General features: G+C 57.6%; 1 protein-coding gene and 1 non-coding gene across 6 annotated transcripts in view; both read left to right on the top strand.

Moving 5' to 3' along the window:
* The window catches only part of NAP1L4 (nucleosome assembly protein 1 like 4), a 32,723-nt gene that overhangs the window by 467 nt on the left and 13,888 nt on the right, over window positions 1-18,368 (top strand). The window contains exons 1-8 of one of the 5 annotated variants that reach the window (XM_090292931.1): window positions 6,571-6,733; window positions 7,534-7,564; window positions 8,578-8,636; window positions 10,655-10,754; window positions 12,459-12,600; window positions 12,809-12,895; window positions 14,094-14,225; window positions 16,591-16,662. In XM_090292931.1, coding sequence (XP_090149057.1) covers window positions 6,694-6,733; window positions 7,534-7,564; window positions 8,578-8,636; window positions 10,655-10,754; window positions 12,459-12,600; window positions 12,809-12,895; window positions 14,094-14,225; window positions 16,591-16,662 — 663 coding nt within the window. In that variant the 5' untranslated portion in view covers window positions 6,571-6,693. Of the gene's footprint in view, window positions 1-6,570; window positions 6,734-7,533; window positions 7,565-7,702; window positions 7,788-8,577; window positions 8,637-10,654; window positions 10,755-12,458; window positions 12,601-12,808; window positions 12,896-14,093; window positions 14,226-16,590; window positions 16,663-18,368 lie in introns of those variants that run through there. The other 4 variants (XM_090292897.1, XM_090292905.1, XM_090292914.1 and 1 more) reach the window with 4 other exon arrangements.
* On the top strand, window positions 17,101-17,226 carry LOC150017359 (small nucleolar RNA SNORA54). The gene has a single exon (XR_016509553.1). It is a non-coding gene; the product is annotated as a small nucleolar RNA SNORA54 (small nucleolar RNA).

The raw sequence follows: 18,368 nt of genomic DNA, 5'->3' as shown, positions 1-18,368 counted from the left end.
GCTGTCCCGGGGGTGGCGGGGAGCGGGCCGCGGCCTCCGGGGCTCGATCCGGACGTCCGTCGGGCGCGGGGCGGTTTGTTTACGCGGAGACGGAGCGCGCGCGGCCCCTGGCTGCTGGCGGGGCCCGCGGTGGGAGCCCCTCCCCGCACGGCCGCCCGCGGCTCCCGCCCCGCTCCCTCCGTCCTCCGGGTGCAGGGGTGGCGCCTTCCCCGAAGGCGGGATGCCTCGTTCGAGCCCGCCTGGGAGGGAGAGTTCCTGCGCGCCTTCCGGTTCCGAGGCGGCGGCGGCGGCCGGTCCGCGTTCACCCCCGGCCCCGCGCCGGCCCGGAGCACTTGCCGGCTGCGCGGACCGCGGACCGTGGGAGCGGACCTGGGGAGCGCGCGGCGCCTGCGGGTGCGGAAGCCTTTTCCCTCGGCGCCGCCGGCCTGCGGGGTGGCTGCGCGCCCCGGGGACAGGGCCACCGGGGACTGGCGGGGGGTCGCCGCTGCTCCGGAAGGGCGGGCTCCAAGCTCCACGCCGCCCGGCCTCGCCTCCGCCCGGAAGTCTGCGGGGCCGCCGCCCGCACCGGGCGCTGCTGCTGAGCGGGCAGTTTGTGAGCGAGGTGCGCGCTCCGGGACGGGCCGGCGTCCCGGCGTGAGACGAGCCCTGCCTGGGTGGCAGGCACGCGCTTTCCGAACTCGGTGAAGGAGCGGCGGGGGGTGGGGGCGCCCAGGAAGGCCCGCCGCGCCCGGAGTGGAAGCAGAGCTTTGGTGACGGAAAGGGGGTAGTTCCTTCCGTCCGGAACTCGGGACTTGGTCTGTTCCCGGAGAGACCGCCCCTCTTGTCCGGTGGCAGCTCAGTGTGTCCTCGGCGCCGCAGCGACCGCCGGGCCTGTCCTCGGGCGGCGTGTCCTCCAGCGGGGCGCGCGCGGCGGGCGGCTCGGCCGTCCCCTCCCTGCAGCGAGCGAGGCGCACTTCCAGGCGCGCGCAGGCCCCGGTCGCCCCGGCCTGACCCACGGCTGCCTTCATTCGTTCGTTCACCTGGGAACAGGTGGGGTTTTTTTTTAATTTTTGATTTACTTAGTTTTTCTATTGCAGTTGTCCCACTTTCCCCCCATTTTTCCCCCATTGCTCCCCCCGACCCAGCCCACTCCTTCCCCCACAGTGAATCCCCACCTCGTTGCGTATGTGTGCATTTTTAAGTTTAAAGCTTTTGATAAAAGCCGAAAGAAGGAGGTGCGTGTACTAGATGATCCATCCTTACACGTGATTGAGGTCAGTGTGAACATCACTGCAAGACTGTATGGGTTTGGGGCCCAGACACCTCCCTTTCATTGTTGAGCGGTGGCAGGGGTGTGTGGCGGGTGCGTTGTTTAGTGGGGATGTTTACCGTGACTCTGGAAACTTCCCTGCGTTACTTGGTTCTTTAGACTTGTTTTCACCTACCTTCTGGCACCGTTATCTTGGTGATGGACTAGCCAAGGAATCTGCTGACCAGAGCCTATAAGCGAGGGTGGGGTGACCCCAGGGCTGCAGGTGCTGGCCAGGTTTTGTGGGTAGAGGCTTTGGGATGTCCTACGGGGGTATCCTGACTCCCCCTTAGGTAGGTGACTCCTTTGTCCCTTCCGAGGTGGTCCTCAGCCAACCTGAGTGGTCTTGCGGGAAGTTTGGGCCCGGTCCCCGGGGCTGGCGGTGGGATTCCTGGCCCCGGTGCTTGTGCTGCGGGGTTTATTTCACGGCCACCCTCGTTATTAAGCATTATGGGCTGGAATGGGACTCTTAACGTCCTACGGAAACACCCGCTCCGTCTCAGTTCATTGAAGTTCGCTGATCTGACGGCGGGCCTGGCGCACCCCTGACGTGACGGAGACGTGGCAAAGGCACACACATGTTGGTTACATGCCCCAGCTCACGGCTTCTTTCTCTCTTAAAAGTGGCCCAATTTGAAGTAATATGATTACTCTAGCTGTAGACAAGATCTTTTCAGTTTAAAATTAACAATTTAACGTTGTGTTGGATAATTTGCTGCAAAAATTTAAAGTTCTCCCCACGAAGAGTTGTGCTGTTTGGGTAAAAGTCAGTTAATCAGTAGGACTGTGAGTTCCCTTGCACGAGTAAAAGCAGAGCAGCGCCTGCGCGGCCGTGGAAGCCTGCGTGCCCAGGCACATCCGGAGGGAACCCGCGCTCCTGCATTCCTCGGAAACTTCAGAATGTTCTTTTGCCTGGTATCCTTTTCATATTCTAATTTGATTGCCTTTTCCACCCCCCGCCCCACCTAAGGAGGTTGTTTCGTTGCTTTCAGAGAAAGAGGAAGAGAGAAACAGCGATGTGAGGGAGAAACCCACATCCTTTGGTTAGAGGACGATGCCCCAGCCAAGGCACACCGGCCGGGGCCACCTGAGTGCCTTTTAGAAATCGGAAGGCCTGATGAGGACTGCAGCTGTGGTTTCATAACACTGATAGTGACCTCAGCGTGCCAGTACTTCAGACAAGTGGGCGGTTGTGTCTCTCAGAGCTGCACACTCGGGAGTTCCCGCTAACTTCCTATTGTGACTACAGCAGGGATCGCTAAACAGAAGTAATTTGTGCTGCTGAGACTTGACTGGTAGAATTGTTACAGGGCAGGGGGAGGCCATCCCCAGATTCCCCACAGCCCGTGGTTTGGGGGTTGGGGGAGGAGATAATACAGCCTTTAAGGTGCTTCGCATATCTATGGCAGGCGGGCAGCTCGGGCCAGAAAAGGGCATGACACTGGTGAAGGTGCTTTCCCACCAGTGACAAGGTGGTAGCCTAGCCTTCCCTGAAGGAAAGGAGCCAGCCGTAAGGGAGGGGACCAGCAGGCGGGGCGGATGAAGAAGGGCCCTCTGCGGGGAGAGGAAGCAGCAGGGCGCGGCGGCCGTGCGGGGAGCAGCTACGCGGTTCGCAGGGCGGGCCCACTCTGCTCTGCCCGCGCCCGCTGCCTCTGAAGCCGCCAGGGACTGCGTACGCCCTGCAGACCCGGACTCTGGACTCTTGGAGCTCGAGACCTAGGAAAGGACACCCTCTTAGGACGTGCGCCTTTCCTGGACGTCACCACGATCCAGTGTAACACGGCACACGGTTTCCCGGGCTATCGTACCGAGACTGGTGACCTTGCGCCCCAGATCCTGAAGGAGGGAGCACAGGGCTCGGTTTTGGCTTCTAGCTTTTTGGGGAGCAGGGGAGGTGCTGGGTGTTGTGGGAGAACAGGGTTCCGAGCAGGGGTGCTCCCTGCCCCCCGGGGAGGAATAGTGTTAATAAAGGCCTGCTTTCCTCAGCACTAGTTGTGGGGCCTCACACCGAGGCACCGGGGGAACGAGCCCACTCTGCTCGGTAGCGACCCCACCTTGTTTATAACGCCGTGACTGCGTTATTTCTCCTGAGGTGCGGGGGCCAGGGTTTGACGGAAGCCCGGTGGTTGGTTTCATGTGCAGTAATGGCTGTGGTGCTCTACGAGGCTATTGCAGTTCCGCGCGCGAAAGAGACCCCGACGGGCCGTGTGCTTCTGTCTGTGCTGTACGGGCAGGGACGCCGGGACCGCACGGCACGCGGGGCGATGGCGGGGCAGAACGAAACCCAGGTTGCGGGCTCGTCGCTGTGTCTGCCTTGTTCCCGGCAGCGAGGGCCGGGCTGCTGCTCGTTTCCCGGAACGCGTTCTTGCTCGTTTTCCTCTAGCCCTGGCTTAGCTTTTTCTTCGTTTTTTTGAGAATGTTGTGTCTAGTTTAACTGTTCTGCCATAATGTCACCAAAAACGGGCTTAAAAAATAGCACGCGCCTTCACACAGATGGAAACGAAGTAGATTGTTGTATCGAGTGGGGTCATCGCAAGGGGAGGCGACCCTCTTGGGCCTGTCACTGGCAGTAGGGGGTTCGCTCGTTTGACAGGTATTTGTTGTGCCCGGCGCTGTCCAGGCCCGGGGACCACGTGAGAAGGAGCAGGCTGGAGGGAGTGTCTGCACGCCGCTTCTCGGGAAGGGTTTCTTGGGCCGCCGTGGGGAAAGGTCAAGAGGGTCTGGGTGTGAAGCGTGAGGATTTTAGTCTAAAGTGGAACGGAGGGTGTGAAATGGAGGGTCTCACCCGTGCACCCTCGGGAAGATAAAGACTGGAGGCTATTGTAGGTCTTGTCAGTGCCTGATTTACCGAAGCTCGAACACCCTCTGACCGCTGAGCACCCGACCGCCCGGACTCCCCCCATCTGTGAGCCGGCGAGCTTGCCGCGTGGCTCCTGGCTGGATGCTCCCCTCCTAACCTGTTCGCCTGTGCCCCGATGCTGTTCCCAAGCGCACGCTGTCTGGGAACTCGGGCTTGCCTCTGGTTACCTCCTTTGTTTTAGAAACCCAGGTTCGCGGCTTACTGGCCAGGCGGCCTGGGCTTCGGCGGTGCCCCAGCGTCCTCTCCGGTGCTCTGGGCGTGCTCCGAGGGCGGGCGCCTGTCACGGAGGTGCCTCGCTCTCACAGGACGTGTTGGGATGAGGTGTGTGGCTTGTTTGTTGTCGATCGGGTGATGAACTCTGGAGTCTGGCCGCACCGTGGCCTCGAGAGAAGGTGCCTCTCCCAGCGGGCAGTGTGTGCGCGGAGTCTGCGGGGGGCGCGGGGCTGCTGGGTAGAGTGTTAGGCCGGTGGTCCGCAGCCTCTGGCACCAGGGACCAGGTTCCTGGAAGACGCTTTTTCCCCGGGATGAGGGGGCAGGAGCGGGACAGAAGGCAGAGCCCAGGCGGTGCCCTGAAGGAAGCTTGGCCGGCTCACCTGCCACTCACCTCCCGCTGTGCGGCCGCGGTTGGGGACCCCTGTGCTTAGGTAGCAAGGTGGTAGCTGGGGCAGCAGTCCTGCTGTGGTCACAGATGACAACTGGGGACAACAGAGACGTCATCAAAGGAAGAGCATAGGGGACACCCCCCACCCCCCACCCCCTGTACTTAACAGCCAGTCAGCGGTGAGCGTGTTTGCTCTGCGAATGTTGTCAAATTGCCTTACATCTGGCATTGACAGCGCGGGGACGCAGTCCGCTCCTGGGGGTCCCGGGTTGCAGACTGCGGGGGCAGGAGCAGGGTGGGGTGCGGTGCTGGGGTGGCCCTGGCCAGCCATTGTGTTCGCTCATCATTTTTTTCCCAGGTGGCTTTCATCTCCCTTAAGTCTAGCTCTGAAAGAGAGGGTCTAACGGTTGTGTAGTATTCGGAATTTTAAAAACAATTCGCATGTTTTATTTTGAAACAAAATTAAGAAAGATATGGTTGAGTTAAATACAAAACAGTTGGAGGTCATTTCCATGTGAAGCTGTTTTTCTTAAATACGAAGGTTTTTTGTTGTTTTCCTACCTGAAACCATTGTGACTGAGGGGTTTGGGTGTTGCTCACATACCTGCAAATGCCACTGGCCACTGTGAACCTGCAGCAGCCTTTCCGAGGGACTGTGAAGTGTATTGACTGTGTCTAACAAGCCTTGGTTTTGTTTAAGGACTCTAATTGTCTGCCTTTGGGTAGGGTTTTGACATTTTATTATCAAGTTCTTTTTAAGAAGTGAACATTCCAGAACCCATCGTTGATATTTACAGGTATAAGTCACCTAAGCTGGAGATAAACTTTTATCTGTGTTGTAAAAGTGGGGTCGTGCAGAGTGTAGTAGGTGTTTTTACATACACACTTCGTTTTCCGTGTCGAAGTAAGAACGTGCAGAGTAAACCTACAATGTACACACTGGTAAATGCTTTAGAGTGCTCTAAAATATAAGCTTGGTGCAAAAATAATGTCTGATTTTGGGGTCTATTTTAAAAATGAAAAAGCCTTTGATTATGAAAATATTTATTTGTTAACATAACCTTAGCTTTCTAGAACCTCATTTCATCCATCGACTAGCTTATAAATGCCACACTTGTAAAATTCTTTAGGTTTTGAAGCAAAATATGAATCCAGCTCATTTTCAACCTCTTCTCTTGATGTCAGCCTGAGACAATCAGAACGGTTCTGTGGTCCCCGAAACAAGTGACGATCAGAAGGAGCAAGGTCAGGAGAATATGGAGGGTGAAGCAATATTTCCCAGCCAAGCTCTTTCAAGGAATTTTTGGTGAGTGGAGCTGTGTGAGGACGAGCATTATCGTGATGGAAGATGACACTTTTGGTTCAAAGCTGCTTTCACACAACGAAGTTGTTCACAGTAAATATGAGCAGTAATTGTCTCATTGTTGTCTGACAGTTTGTCATGGACAGTTTCTTCCGTATCCCTCCATACACTCAACACGATCTTCTTTGAATGAAGGCCTCCTCTTGGTTGTTGAACTCTTCTTCCTCCCCGACGGATCCACGATCCACGGCGTTTAACGTTATGGTAAAGGATCCACTTCACAGTGCCTGTAACAAGCCTCCCTAAAAGTGGTCCCTAAAGGTGCCACAAAAGCAAGGATTCACAACAAGCAGCACGCTGTTGCAGATTCTCTGGGGACAGTTCATGTGGGACCCATTTTCCAACCACTGAGACCTTCCCGATCCTTTTCAGTTGGCGTAGCACGGTCGTGTGGGCTACATTACATTGTTCTGCACGTTCCCTGGAGGTAACGGTGGGGTTTTCTGTGACAGCAGCTTCCAAGACTTCGGAATCAAGTTTTCTGGACGACCCTCGTTTGGCTCGTTTTTCAAACTGAAACCCCCACTTTGGAAACGGGAAAACCACTTCCTGCAACTTCTTTCAGTCCCTGCACTGTCCCCATGACCGCTCTGACTAGACTTTGCTGCTCTTCTTGCATTGGTATCTTTATGCAACTTATAGAGTAAAATGTTTCTAATGTGGTCTTTAGATGGGACGAACATGGGTGCAAATATTGTGGGTGATTATGAACAATACTTCGATAATCTGAAAATGTAAGGTATAAATTAGTCACTGTGACATCAAAAAATTATAAGAAGCACAAATATAATAAATACTGTCTTAAAACTTTCTTTTAAAAAAGTCGGACATTACTTTTGCACCAATTGGCCTAGCATGTTCCCCTTGCTAAAATTTAGAGCTAAAATAAATTAGAATTGGTGATTTTTATTCTGAAGTCATGTCATTTTAGTACCAACAAGATAACCTTTTTTTTTTTTTAAGATTCTTTTTATTTACTTTTGGCGAGAGGGGAATGAAGGGAGAAAGAGAGGGAGAGAAACATCCATGTGTGGTTGCCTCCTGCGCGCCCCCAACTGGGGACCTGCCCTGCAACCCAGGCCTGTGCCCTGACTGGGAATCGAACTGACGACCTTTCAGTTCGCAGACCAACGCTCAGTCTACTGAGCCACAGCAGCCAGGGAAAGCCAAGTTTTGTATGAGTAAAGTATACACACACTGAAATGTACAGACCCTTAGTATATAATTTGATGAGTTTTGACAAGTATTTGCATCCAGGTAACCAAATTCAAGGTATCAGACACTTGATCACCCCGGAAAGCTCCTTCCTAGTACGAAGATTGCATCCGTATAGGAAACACTGGTAAAAGAATGCATTCGACAGGGTTTTGTTTGTAAACGTGTAGTGATATTAATTGTTACAATTCTTCTTTAATTTCTAGGAGATAAAAACATTCAGATGGCAGATAACAGGTAAGCCAGATGGACGTTGTTTATCGGAGTTTCGATTTTAGTTGACAAGCAACAGGCAAGCTGTTATACAAACATCACTCGACGCTCCGGCTGATGGCGCGTTGTTTTTGGCTCCATGAAAGAAATTGCTTCCAACAGGAAACATGTCTCAAATACTGATACCTAAAACCTTCTAGGGGAAGTGATCCTTCTGCTCCTCTGGCTTGAACACCCCCAGGTGAAGGTCTGTAATTGAGCTGACCCCGTCCTAACATTCTCTAGCTTCTGTGGTCAGGTGACAGATTTTTTGTGGCTTACTCTGAGTTCACATCTGGTTGTGTCTAGTGTTTTATGTGGTTTATTCGGTTTGTTTTTGGTGAGGGCGGTGTGTCTGAGCACCTTGGAGAGAACCTAGACTGTGCTTGTGAGGTTGAGGAGCGTGCAGAGCGGCTGCAGCACTGTCCTCCCGCCCGGGGAGGCGGCCCTGCACACCACCGGTCCTTCTGTGCTGGTGGCCGGTGGGTTTTGGTAGGAGAGCAGGGAGCAGATTTTTGAGGAAAGAAGTTGTAGAAATGACAATTTAGAAGCTTTCCACATTGGAATTTTTTTTAAGTGACTTTTATTTTTGTTTTCAAAGATTTTATTTATTTTTAGAGAGAAGGGAAGGGAGGTAGAAAGAGAGAAACACAGATGTGTGGTTGCCTCTCGCACACCCCCAACTGGGGACCCGGCCTGTAACCCAGGCCTGTGCCCTGACTGGGAATCAAACCAGCGACCCTTTTGTTACAGGCCGGTGCTCAATCCACTGAGCCATAGCAGTCGGGGCTCCAGGTTGGAAGTTAGCACCATGGGGAGTGGCGGGTGTGAGGCATGATGGGGTGGGTAAGTGGTCAGGTGTTTGATAACAGAGTGTCTGGTAAGTAACATCTGAAGTCACTGCTGAGATAACTTAAACGTGTTAAATAAGAGTGCCCTGGGCTATTTATCTTTGGAACTTTCTTTACAGTAACACTTTATTTTAAATATTGTTTCAGCTTTTCCGATGGAGCCCCATCGGATTCCGTGGAGGCCGGGACAGACGCAGGCGCAGCAGGTCAGTTCCCCGTGTGCAGAGCCAGGGTCTCCTGCTCTGGAGCTGTTTGTTATAATGACAAAGAATTACTCGGAGATTTTAGGGAGAGTCTGAGTAATTAAAATGAGAGCCAGTACTTTGTTTAAAAAGGCGTTTATTGTAGGAAGTTCAGACTCTGCAGAAATAAAGCAGCTGCGGTCCCGCGGCAGCAGCGCGGACTAGCCAAGGTGCGGAGTGCACCCTGGGTAGCAGAGCTTGCCCATGGATTCCGAGGTGCTTTCTCACCTCCTTTCACACCTGTGTGCCTCTCTTCCCCGAACGTTTTGAAAGCAGGTTGTACAAACGCTGGCTAAAAAGAGCCCCTAAAACAATTTCGTGTAAATTTCCTACAGTCTGGGATGACTCCTCACAGCCGCAGCCAGGAAGTTGAACATGAGCGTGACACCGTGTGCCGGGGTGCCCCCTTCTCGGCAGCTCTGCAGCCACCTCCGCACACACACCCCTTCCTACCCTTCGGGCAGCAGTCCGCACCCCCGCTGTCGCATGGGTGCCCGCGGTGTGGCTTGCTCTCGTGGCGTCCTCACTAGATTCAGGGGGAACATTTTGGCAAGACTGCCACGTAGGTGCCCTGGTGCGGCGGGGAGTGCAGTTAGACCCATGGTGGGTACTGGGATCGATGACTTGGCTAAGACACTGCCTGCCAGATTCTCCATTGTCTGGGTCCTTGCGAGAGACGTCCGGCACCTGGGGGTATCCTGATGATCCCGGCTGAAGCAGGAGTGGCCCTGGTTGCAGAGGGTGGCGGTCTGATTCTGACACCCCTATCACATAGGGTCGTTATTACGGACACCCCTCTTTTAGAGTTACTGTAGAGACATGGGTTACTGTTTATCAGTGGCCATCATTCTTTTTGATGTGAGAATTGTCCCATTTGACCTGTGGGGGCCTTTCAAGCTGGTTTCTGTCCTTTTGCCATGCCCTAGCAGTTCCCAGTGCCGCCTTTTTTTTTAAAATAGGTTTTACTTAGTTATCTTTATGGAGGGGGAGAGTTGCCTCTCACACACCCTCAGCTGGGGACCTGGCCCACAACCCAGGCCTGTGCCCTGACTGGGAAATGAGCTGGTGGCCCTTTGGTTTCCAGGCCAGCGTTCAGTCCACTGAGCCTCACCAGCCAGGGCGCCAGTGCTTTTTTTGAGTTGCTTTGTGGCACAAGTGATGTTCCACTTTCCCTCGAACTTTCCTTGCCCGAGACTTGGGCTCTGTCGATTACCTACGGGGCCCTGTGTTCATCAAAGGAGGGAGAGTTAAAAACTCTCCCGTGCCGTGGCCCGAGCTGGAGGAGGTGGCCGTGTGCAGGCCGGGCACGTGCATTAAGCACAGTGCCTCATAGCAGCGGCCCACGTCACTTTCCTGACGCAGGCTGGGAGTGCGGGACCCAGGTCTGCGTGGACCCGGCATCACCTGCTCCACGGTGACAGTGAAGGGAGGACACTCACTTCCTTGCTGGTGTCTTGAGTGTGGGCTGTCAGGGCAGTGTGGCCAAGGAGACAGGCGGCTTCTGCGAGGGGGCTGGGCAGGACGGTGTAGGGGACGCTGGGCCAAAGCACACTTTGAAGTCTGCCGCCGGGGGGCTGGGGAGAGCAGGCTTCCCTGGCTGCGTGCTGGGGTGAGCGTGGGCTCCGGCTCTGAGGGGTCGTCCGTTCACCCTGTGCCAGTTGCCAGGCCCTGGGGGAGGGAAGGCAAGGTGATAGGAAGTGACGAGGGCCTCAGGAGAATTTGGGGCTTGCACAGCCAAGCCGAGGCTCTGAAATCCGGGTCCCCTTCAGTGGATTTAACCACCCAAGCAGGTGATTATAGGAAATATCCAACGCCCGTAAGGTAGATTTTAGCTATTTTCAGAGCATGTCTTTAGCAAGCCACTTGTACGTAAAGGTGAGTCAGTGAGCGCGGCTGGGCGGCTGTGTGTCAGTGAGCCCGACTCGCGGCTGTCCTGCGGGGGGGCGTGGTGACATTGCCTGGCCTTTTCCCACCCTTCACAGAGAGGCTCACAGACCAGGTGATGCAGAACCCGCAGGTACTGGCAGCCCTGCAGGAACGGCTCGACACTGTCTCCCACACTCCTTCCAGCTACATCGAGACGTGAGTATGCCTGGGTGAGACTCGGTGCAGCTTTAAGGAACAGGAGCAAACTGTTCCCCTGTCCCCTGGAATGGAAGTGGCGTGTTTTTCATTCAGTGACATGGCCTGCAGCGCTGGGGTTTGGAGGCGATGGAGGGACTGAGACCCGTGGCCGTGAGAGGCCCTGCAGAGCCCAGGGGGCGGGCAGGCCAGGAGGGCGGGCCGCTTTCTCTTCCTGGTGGCTCCGGGTCAGCTGAGAGCCCCCGCCAACCCCGACTCCCCACGGGGACCTGCAGCACCAAAGACCCCTCTTCCAGGAGAGGCCTGTGTCCCGGCCGTGCTCCCCTCTGGCCTGGCCTCCACCTGGCTGCCATTGCAGGGCCTGGTCTCAGCGTCCTGCCCTCTCACGGTTCCCCACGCAGGGCTCCGTGTGTCCTGAGGCTGTCAGTGTGGGGAGGGGACCCCTGGGATCTGCTCTGCCCAGCTAGGGGCTCCCCGGGAGAGGACGCTGTGCAGTGTCTGCGGGCTGAGTCTGCGGCCACCATGGTTTCCGGTTCTCCGCTGTAGAAACGGTGGTGGGCTGGGGACAGGGCGTGTGGGCGTGGACACTGCACTTGATGTGGCTGTCGCGAGGAGACTCAGGACGGCTGGGCCCAGCGGGATCCAGTTTGCTTAGAATCCTCTGTTACTCTTACTCCATTAGGAGAACCTGGGAAACTAAAAACTCGGAATGTGTAATAGTGTAGGGAAGCAGCACCGATGCTAGAGGGCGTCCCCGCTTCGAACACTTGTTCTGCTGCTTCCGCGTTCTCCCCATACTCGTCCTAGGAAGGTGGCTGTTGGGGGTCTGGCGACGGACCCTCGCCCTGAGGCGGCCGTGGGTGCGACAGTCCCGGCCCAGGGGTCCTCTGGGACTCGGCTGTCCCGTCAGCCTGTAGGCAGGGCGAGCCCGGGCACTGCCTGTGCTGTGCGCTGTCGCCGTCGCGGTCCAGGCGAGCAGCGAGGTGGGCAGACGCGGGCGGGTCTGTGCGGCGGAGGGTCTGCCCTGCCTTCTGGCCGGGCCCCAGGGCTGAAAGTGGTGTGTTCCTTCCGAGTGACGCCCACAGCCTGAAATGCCCTTCAGAGTGTAGAAGAGCATGGAAGGCAGCGAAGCTCCCGGGTCTGAGTTCGGAGGAGAGCAGGCCCGAGGGAGGCTCCCCGTGTGTCTGCGGCTGGTCCCGAGGCCTGGGACACTCGGGCCGGGCCGGGCGCTGGCCAGTCCGCGTGTCCCTGTGGCCCGCTGTCCGCTTTCCCAGAGAGGACGCCAGCGGACATTGCAGCACCCACATGCCGGGTTACTTCCGGGGGAACAGTCCTCACCGGCAGGACTGGGCTTAGGGAACATCTGCACGTTCTTGCTGCCCCCAAGGGCCGAGTCCCTCGGGACTGACTGCGCGCGGCCTTGCCGGCCTGCTAGTGTTGTTTTTCCGTCGTTAATGTGGGGAAAGGGAGTCTTTCAACTTAAGTTCTTTTGGACGTGTTATATGATGAAAAGTTTGTTCCGTGTCTTGCTTTTCTTTTGAGAATTATCACCTCGGCTTCCTCCCCTACCTTTTTTGTTCCTGTTGGGATGTGTGTACTTTTCTTCATGACTGTAGCTCTTTTCCACAGTAAGGACGTTAGTTCTCTGTCACCCTAAATACGATTTAATGGAGCATAGGTGCTCTCTCTCCACGCCCTGCTTAGTCTCCCTAAAGCGGTGAAGAGAAGAATCAACGCCCTGAAGCAGCTGCAGGTGAGGTGTGCGCACATCGAGGCCAAGTTCTACGAGGAGGTGCACGACCTGGAGCGGAAGTACGCGGCGCTGTACCAGCCGCTCTTCGACAAGGTGGGCGCCGCTCGCGGCCCGAGGGACGGCCTCCGGGTCTGCGTGCCCAGTAAAGCGGGGCGCGGGGCCCCTGAGCCCTGAGACTCGAAATCTCAGAGGAAGTTCCAGGCGTGCGCAGTGTCCGGCCTTCCCGGAGCCGCTGCTGGCAAGCCCCTGGCCTGACGCTTGACGTTCCACGCGAGCTAACTGAGGTCTCGCTCTCGCCTAGAGAAGGGAGTTCGTCACGGGGGACGTCGAGCCGACGGACTCAGAATCGGAGTGGCACAGCGAGAACGAAGAGGAGGACAAGCTGGCTGTAAGTGCAGCGCGGGGTCTCTTCCAGTCCCGGTAGGAGTGAGAACCGCCTGCCGGTGGTTTTAGTGACCGATGCGGCGACAAAGACAGGGGCTGCCAGCGGGTGCTGTTCCACCCGCAGGTCGGTGAGCGGGCTTCCGTGCGGCCGCGGGCCTGGCACCCGACCGGGCGCCGTCCGCCAGCACAGCCAGCGTGCCGCCCTGCGCAGGGAGCTGTGGGGACGGCGGGCCGCCGGCGGCTGAAGCGTCAGGGCACATCTCCGTCAGGTGTCCTGCTGGGGGTCACCAGCAGGCGGGGGTGTGGTGAGGGGTGCGGAGCGTTGGAAACGTCCCACCACTTGCGTTATGGGCCCTTTGGGTGGTGTGCCCTCTCTGTCACCTGCTTACAGCCTTTTCTTTTCTGGTGACGGGTCCCGTGCCAGCAGGTCCACTTGGTCAGCCTGATGGTGTGTTTGGGGGATGAGCAGCTTCTATCCTGTGAAACTGACTTTGGGGGTGGGGGTTGAAGTATGTGTTCCTCTTGGTAGCCATGTGTTTTCCGTCCGAAATTACGCAGAGCCTGGCCTGGTAGAAGATGCAGCTGCAGATCAGTGTGGTTGTGGTGCAGGTCTTTACTGCTCAAGAGAGCCCTGTCTCTGCCAACGGACGAGCCTCCGCGTGAGGTCCCTGTGACAGAGCGCGTCGCTCCCCGGGGCCCCGTGCAGCGCGGCCCTTAGCGCCCTCCCTGGCGTCTCTGTTGCCGCCGTTGCCCCCCAGCCTTTCTGGTCAACACCCTCCTGTTTGCACGGTGCCTCTGTCTGCCGTGAAGATGTGAAGATGAGAGCCCCCTCCTGGTCACTGGACACGTGTGGTGCTTGTTGACATCTGGGGGCTGCGTGTGGTTCTGGGTAATGGTCCCAGGGACAGACGCCACACAGAGCCAGCTCTGCACAGCCTTTCCCAGTGTGGTGGCCTCAGACCACCTCTTCAGCTTCTCCTCCTGTTTAAATCACGTCACGGGATTACATCTGGGTGGGGTGCTTTGTCCCCAGAAACATTTGAAACCGTGACCTCAGCGGTCCCAGAGCTGCAGATTCAAAGGCCAGGCGTTTGTGACGGCAGTGTGCATGGGATCCTGAAATGGTCCACGCTGAGCCGTGGGGCTCTTTGTTCCTGTGCCGCTTTGTGGTGAGTGTTCTGTTCTGCGCCCTCACTGCTCAGGGAGACGTGAAGAGTAAAGCAGTCATCGCGGACACAGAGGCCGCGGCGGCAGAGGAGCCCCACCCCAGGGGCATCCCGGAGTTCTGGTTCACCATCTTCAGAAACGTGGACATGCTGAGCGAGCTGGTGCAGGTGAGCGCGCTCCCCGGGGGCGGGTCGGCACCCACTCCGGGTGGTCTTGTTCTCAGGGGTGGGGGGGCTTGTTCCTGGTGGGGCCCCCACCCCGTCTGCAGGTGTGGTGGGAAGGCCTGCAGCTCGGAACCGGGGCTCCGGTCCGCTCCCCTCCGGGAAAGGGCCGTTGCCTCACCCTGGTGGGCCTGCCGGCAGGTGAGGGCATGAGTGTGTATGCGTGTACACACCCCTGCACTAATGCGTTCTCGAGAGCCTTCTCTGCTGGGGGCTTCTGAAACACGAGACGGCCCGCTGGGCAGCCTGGCTAGCTGTGTGAGTGCACAGCGCGTCCCTAACCTCGTTGCTCCCCTTGAAAATGTCTGGTTTTTCTAAAAATTGGGATAGCCGCTCTTTGGTTTTGTCTTGGTGTTAGGCTTTCTATAGTGAAGTGATAGATGAGTTGAAAGGAAACAAATTGGGCTCTCCCTGAACTGAGTTACATTGGAAGTTTCCAGAATGCAGAAATAAGTCCTGCTTAAGAGTCCGTGGAGGCTGTGCTCTGCGTGTTCGGCTCGTCCCCGGCCGGGCGGTAGCACAGTGCTGCTTGTGGAGCGCGGCGCGGGGCCTGCGGCCGCCCTGTCACCTGCTTGGGGTGAGGCTTCTCCGTGGGTGGGATGAGTGTGTTTCCAACCCGGGGCCACGTCTAAAACACGTGATTTCAGGTGGGGCGTTGGTAGAAGCTGTCACGGGATTCCGATGTGCCCCAAGGGTGGGGTGTCCCTACACAGCAGAGCAGACAGACTCACGGGTGAGTTTGTTTCAGACCTCAGTGGGGGGACCCTTCCCGGGGACTCGCGGGTTCTGAGTGCGGGTCTTGGCGGGGCCTGGGGGTTGTGTCTCTGACGTGCCTGGACAGGTCCTGTGCAGCTGACTGGGACGCACTACGTGGCAGCAGGCTTGTCGTGATGGGGTTTCTTGGTGCCTATAGGTGACTTGCTGGGGTTAGCTGGCCTGGATGATGTTGGTTAGTGACCAGGGGTGGCTGTGGCCCTTTGCCCACGTGTGTCCTTGATTTTGAGGGCAGCAGCGCATTTGGGCCCCCTCCAGCGAGGCGTGTCTCCTCCCCGCACCCGTGTTGGGGCTGTGCTTCCGTATATAAGCCGCAGAGCCTTGCTGCCTTTAGTCTTCCAGCGGTAGAAAGACACGCCAGCATTTCTACTGCTCACCCGTGTGGGGGAGGGCTGGGACGGCGTTTGCACTGTGACCGATGGCGGGTGGCGGTCGGAGGTTCCATTCTGGCCGATCGCTAAGTCCCAAAGGCGGGCTCGGCCCGAGTCCTTGGTTCTCTGAGTGGGGGCCGCAGTGGACGGCTGCAGGAAGCAGCTGGGCCCCAGGTCCTGAGTCTGTGCTGTGCTGGGGCCACTCGAAGTTCCTGTCCTCGAGAGACGGGAATGGCACAGTGCTTGTTTTGTGGATTTGGGGAAATGCCAGTGGGCACCTCTCGGTTGAGGAGATGAGTTTAAAGACCCAGAGCCATGGAGTTGGGGACACACCACGGACGACGTCCCCCTGGGCGCTGAGTGCGAGGTACAGGCACTGTCGGCAATGTGTGGTCTCAGGGCCGGCGTTTCCTGGGACGCGGGGTCCGGTGGCCTCGGAGTGAGCGTGCGTTTTGTGGGGGTGCGGGCTGCGCGTGGCACTGCTGCTTTGTTCTTAAGTGGGGGACAGGCTACGTATCGGACTCAGTTCTTAGAACCTCGGGGAACCTCAGGAGGCCTTTCAGTTTAGTCCTCAGGAGTCGGGGGTGAAGAAGTAACTGTTTTACAGATGAGACGCCTGGTTAGGATGTGGTCGCGGGGTTGCAGGTTTTGTCATCCCTTCCCTGCTGTCGGGCCTGCTGGGATGACAGTGTCGGTGGGCTTCCAGGGACTTGTAAAAGCCTGTCGCCTTTGGGCCAGAGTCCTTGCCTGGGAGTCACCGTGTGGAGGGTTTGGGGTATTGATTGGTACGGGTCATGGGAGGGAGGTGGTCACCAACGTCAGTAACTGGTCTGGGCGTTGCTTGGGATGCTGTCTTTCGGAGAGGCTCAGGACCCACTTGCTGGTGGCACGTCTGTCCCCGAGCACAGTGCAGCTGTGCTGTGAGGCCAGTTGGGGCCCTCGTCCTGGCCCTGAAGGCGCTGCCCTTGGTGCCTGGTACTGACGGTTGCCAGTGACAAGGCGCTGCTCTGCCGTCCCCTCACACCGGTCGCTGGGGAATGGATTGGGGTCTTCCTGGGAGTCAGTACTTGGCGAGGACAGCACTGCCCCAGGGCGATGGCGGCTCGGCGGGGGCACGTGGGGTTTCTCACGCTCCCTGGAGACTCCCTGTTTCTCTCTGCATTTAGGAGTATGATGAGCCGATCCTGAAGCACCTGCAGGACATCCAGGTGAAGTTCTCGGAGCCCGGGCAGCCCATGGTGAGTGCTGGCGGACTCAGGTCACCTGCTGCGTGGTGGTGGGTGCAGGAGTCAGACCAGGGCCGGGCTCCTTGGCCCCACATGGTGCCCGCTGTGGCACACCGGGGCTCCTCAGCTGCTTTGTCCCTCTACCCTCCTCCTTCACGTCCCCTGTACTTTCCAGTTGAGAAGGATGAGGGGTGTGAACAGCGCTGTTAAAGCGACCCACGGCGCTGATGGAGCAGACCTCCTAGGTGTGGGGGGAATCCCTGCAGGTCCGGAAGGCTTAAGGGTGTGACCCTGCTTGTGATGGTCACAAACCCGTCTTCCCGCAGCAGCTGCTGCAGCGGTCATCTCAGTGCGAGGGGCGGTCTGCCTGCCAGTGAGACCTCGGCCAGACCCCCCTCCCTCGGGGACACGTGGGGGCGCACGCCCCCTGGCTGAGCTGGGGGTTGGCGGGAGCACTGTTCGTGACCTGTCAGTCTGCTGTGGCTGACGGGTTCCATTCCAGTGCTACAGCAGATCCAGTGACACATGACTGACTGGCTGGCTGGTGGCTCTCAGTTTCAGGTCTTGGAGACAAGCTCCGAGGGGGCGTGGGTTAGGGACCTCGGTGGGGACCTCGCCTGGGTCCTCTCCCCTCCCTGTCGCAGAGCAATGGCCCCAGGTAGGGAGTGAGGCCTTTGGGAGTGGGATTTCTCTCCCCAGCCCTGCAGGTGACGCTCACCGCAGGCCGGGGCAGGGGTCACACCTGTATGCGTCCCTCCCCCTTGTGTCTGCTGCTCCGTGGGCGGTGACTGGCGTCCACTGTCCCTCTGCAGGTGGGGTGCGGGCATGAGCTCTCCTACTGCAGCACCCTGGACCCCAGTGACCCCTCTTGTCCCCTCTCCCCGGCACGCGGAGGCTTTGCCATGGCGTCCCCAGGCCTCGCCTACTGAGCAGTGTGTGCCCTGTCTCCTGCAGGTGACACGCTTTTAAGGTTCTGTGAGGTTTTCCTCACACTGCTTTCTCAGCTGTCATCGAGTTTCAGTTCACTGGTGTTTCCTTCTGGGGCGTGTTCCCCGTCCTTCCTTTGCTTTGGACACTGGTGACTTTCCTGGGCCCGTTCTCTTTTCCTTCCCTCTGTCACGTGGCCCACAGAGGACTGGGGTCTTCCTCTCCTGGGAGCGCTGTGTGCTCGCTGTGGGAAACCCAGGAGCACACGACGCAGCCCCATCCTCTGGACGTGACTGTCACAGCCGGTGTCTCCTCGTCTCGTCCCTTTAAAAACCGTTGTATCTAATGTTGAAACTGAAGGAAAACAGAAGCACTCAGCTTCAGAATGGAGCCAGGCACACTTGGTTAACGTTCCGTCCTGTACCACCCCCCACCCCCATCCGAATCGCTGTGTCAGGGTCAGCATCCTCGAGCCCAAATCTTTAAAGTTCTGCCAGTGCCTTTCAGTGCGCTGACCGGGTCAGCGGAGGTGAACGCTTGCGAGGCCCAGAGAGTGTCCGCCCGGCACTCCTGCTCACAGTGTCTCTTGTAATCGTTGCCGCTCTGCTTTTGTTAAACCTCTGTTTTGAGATACTTCCAAGCTCAGAGCAGAGCACAGAGAATCCCGTGTCTGCTGTCCACCCTGACCACGGCCACCATGCGGGGTGGGGCGTCTGCTGTCAAGGCGGGCAGTGGGCGCGGGATTCTCTCCTGGTCCTCCTGGGACGGGACTTGGCGAAGACAGCGGCCCC

This window comes from Furipterus horrens, unplaced genomic scaffold (genome assembly GCF_987537825.1).
Source record: "Furipterus horrens unplaced genomic scaffold, mFurHor1.1.pri manual_scaffold_2, whole genome shotgun sequence".
Taxonomy (NCBI): Eukaryota; Metazoa; Chordata; class Mammalia; order Chiroptera; family Furipteridae; genus Furipterus; species Furipterus horrens.
The sequence above is the reverse complement of the archived record's forward strand: the minus strand, read 5'-3'. Positions and strand labels throughout refer to the sequence as shown.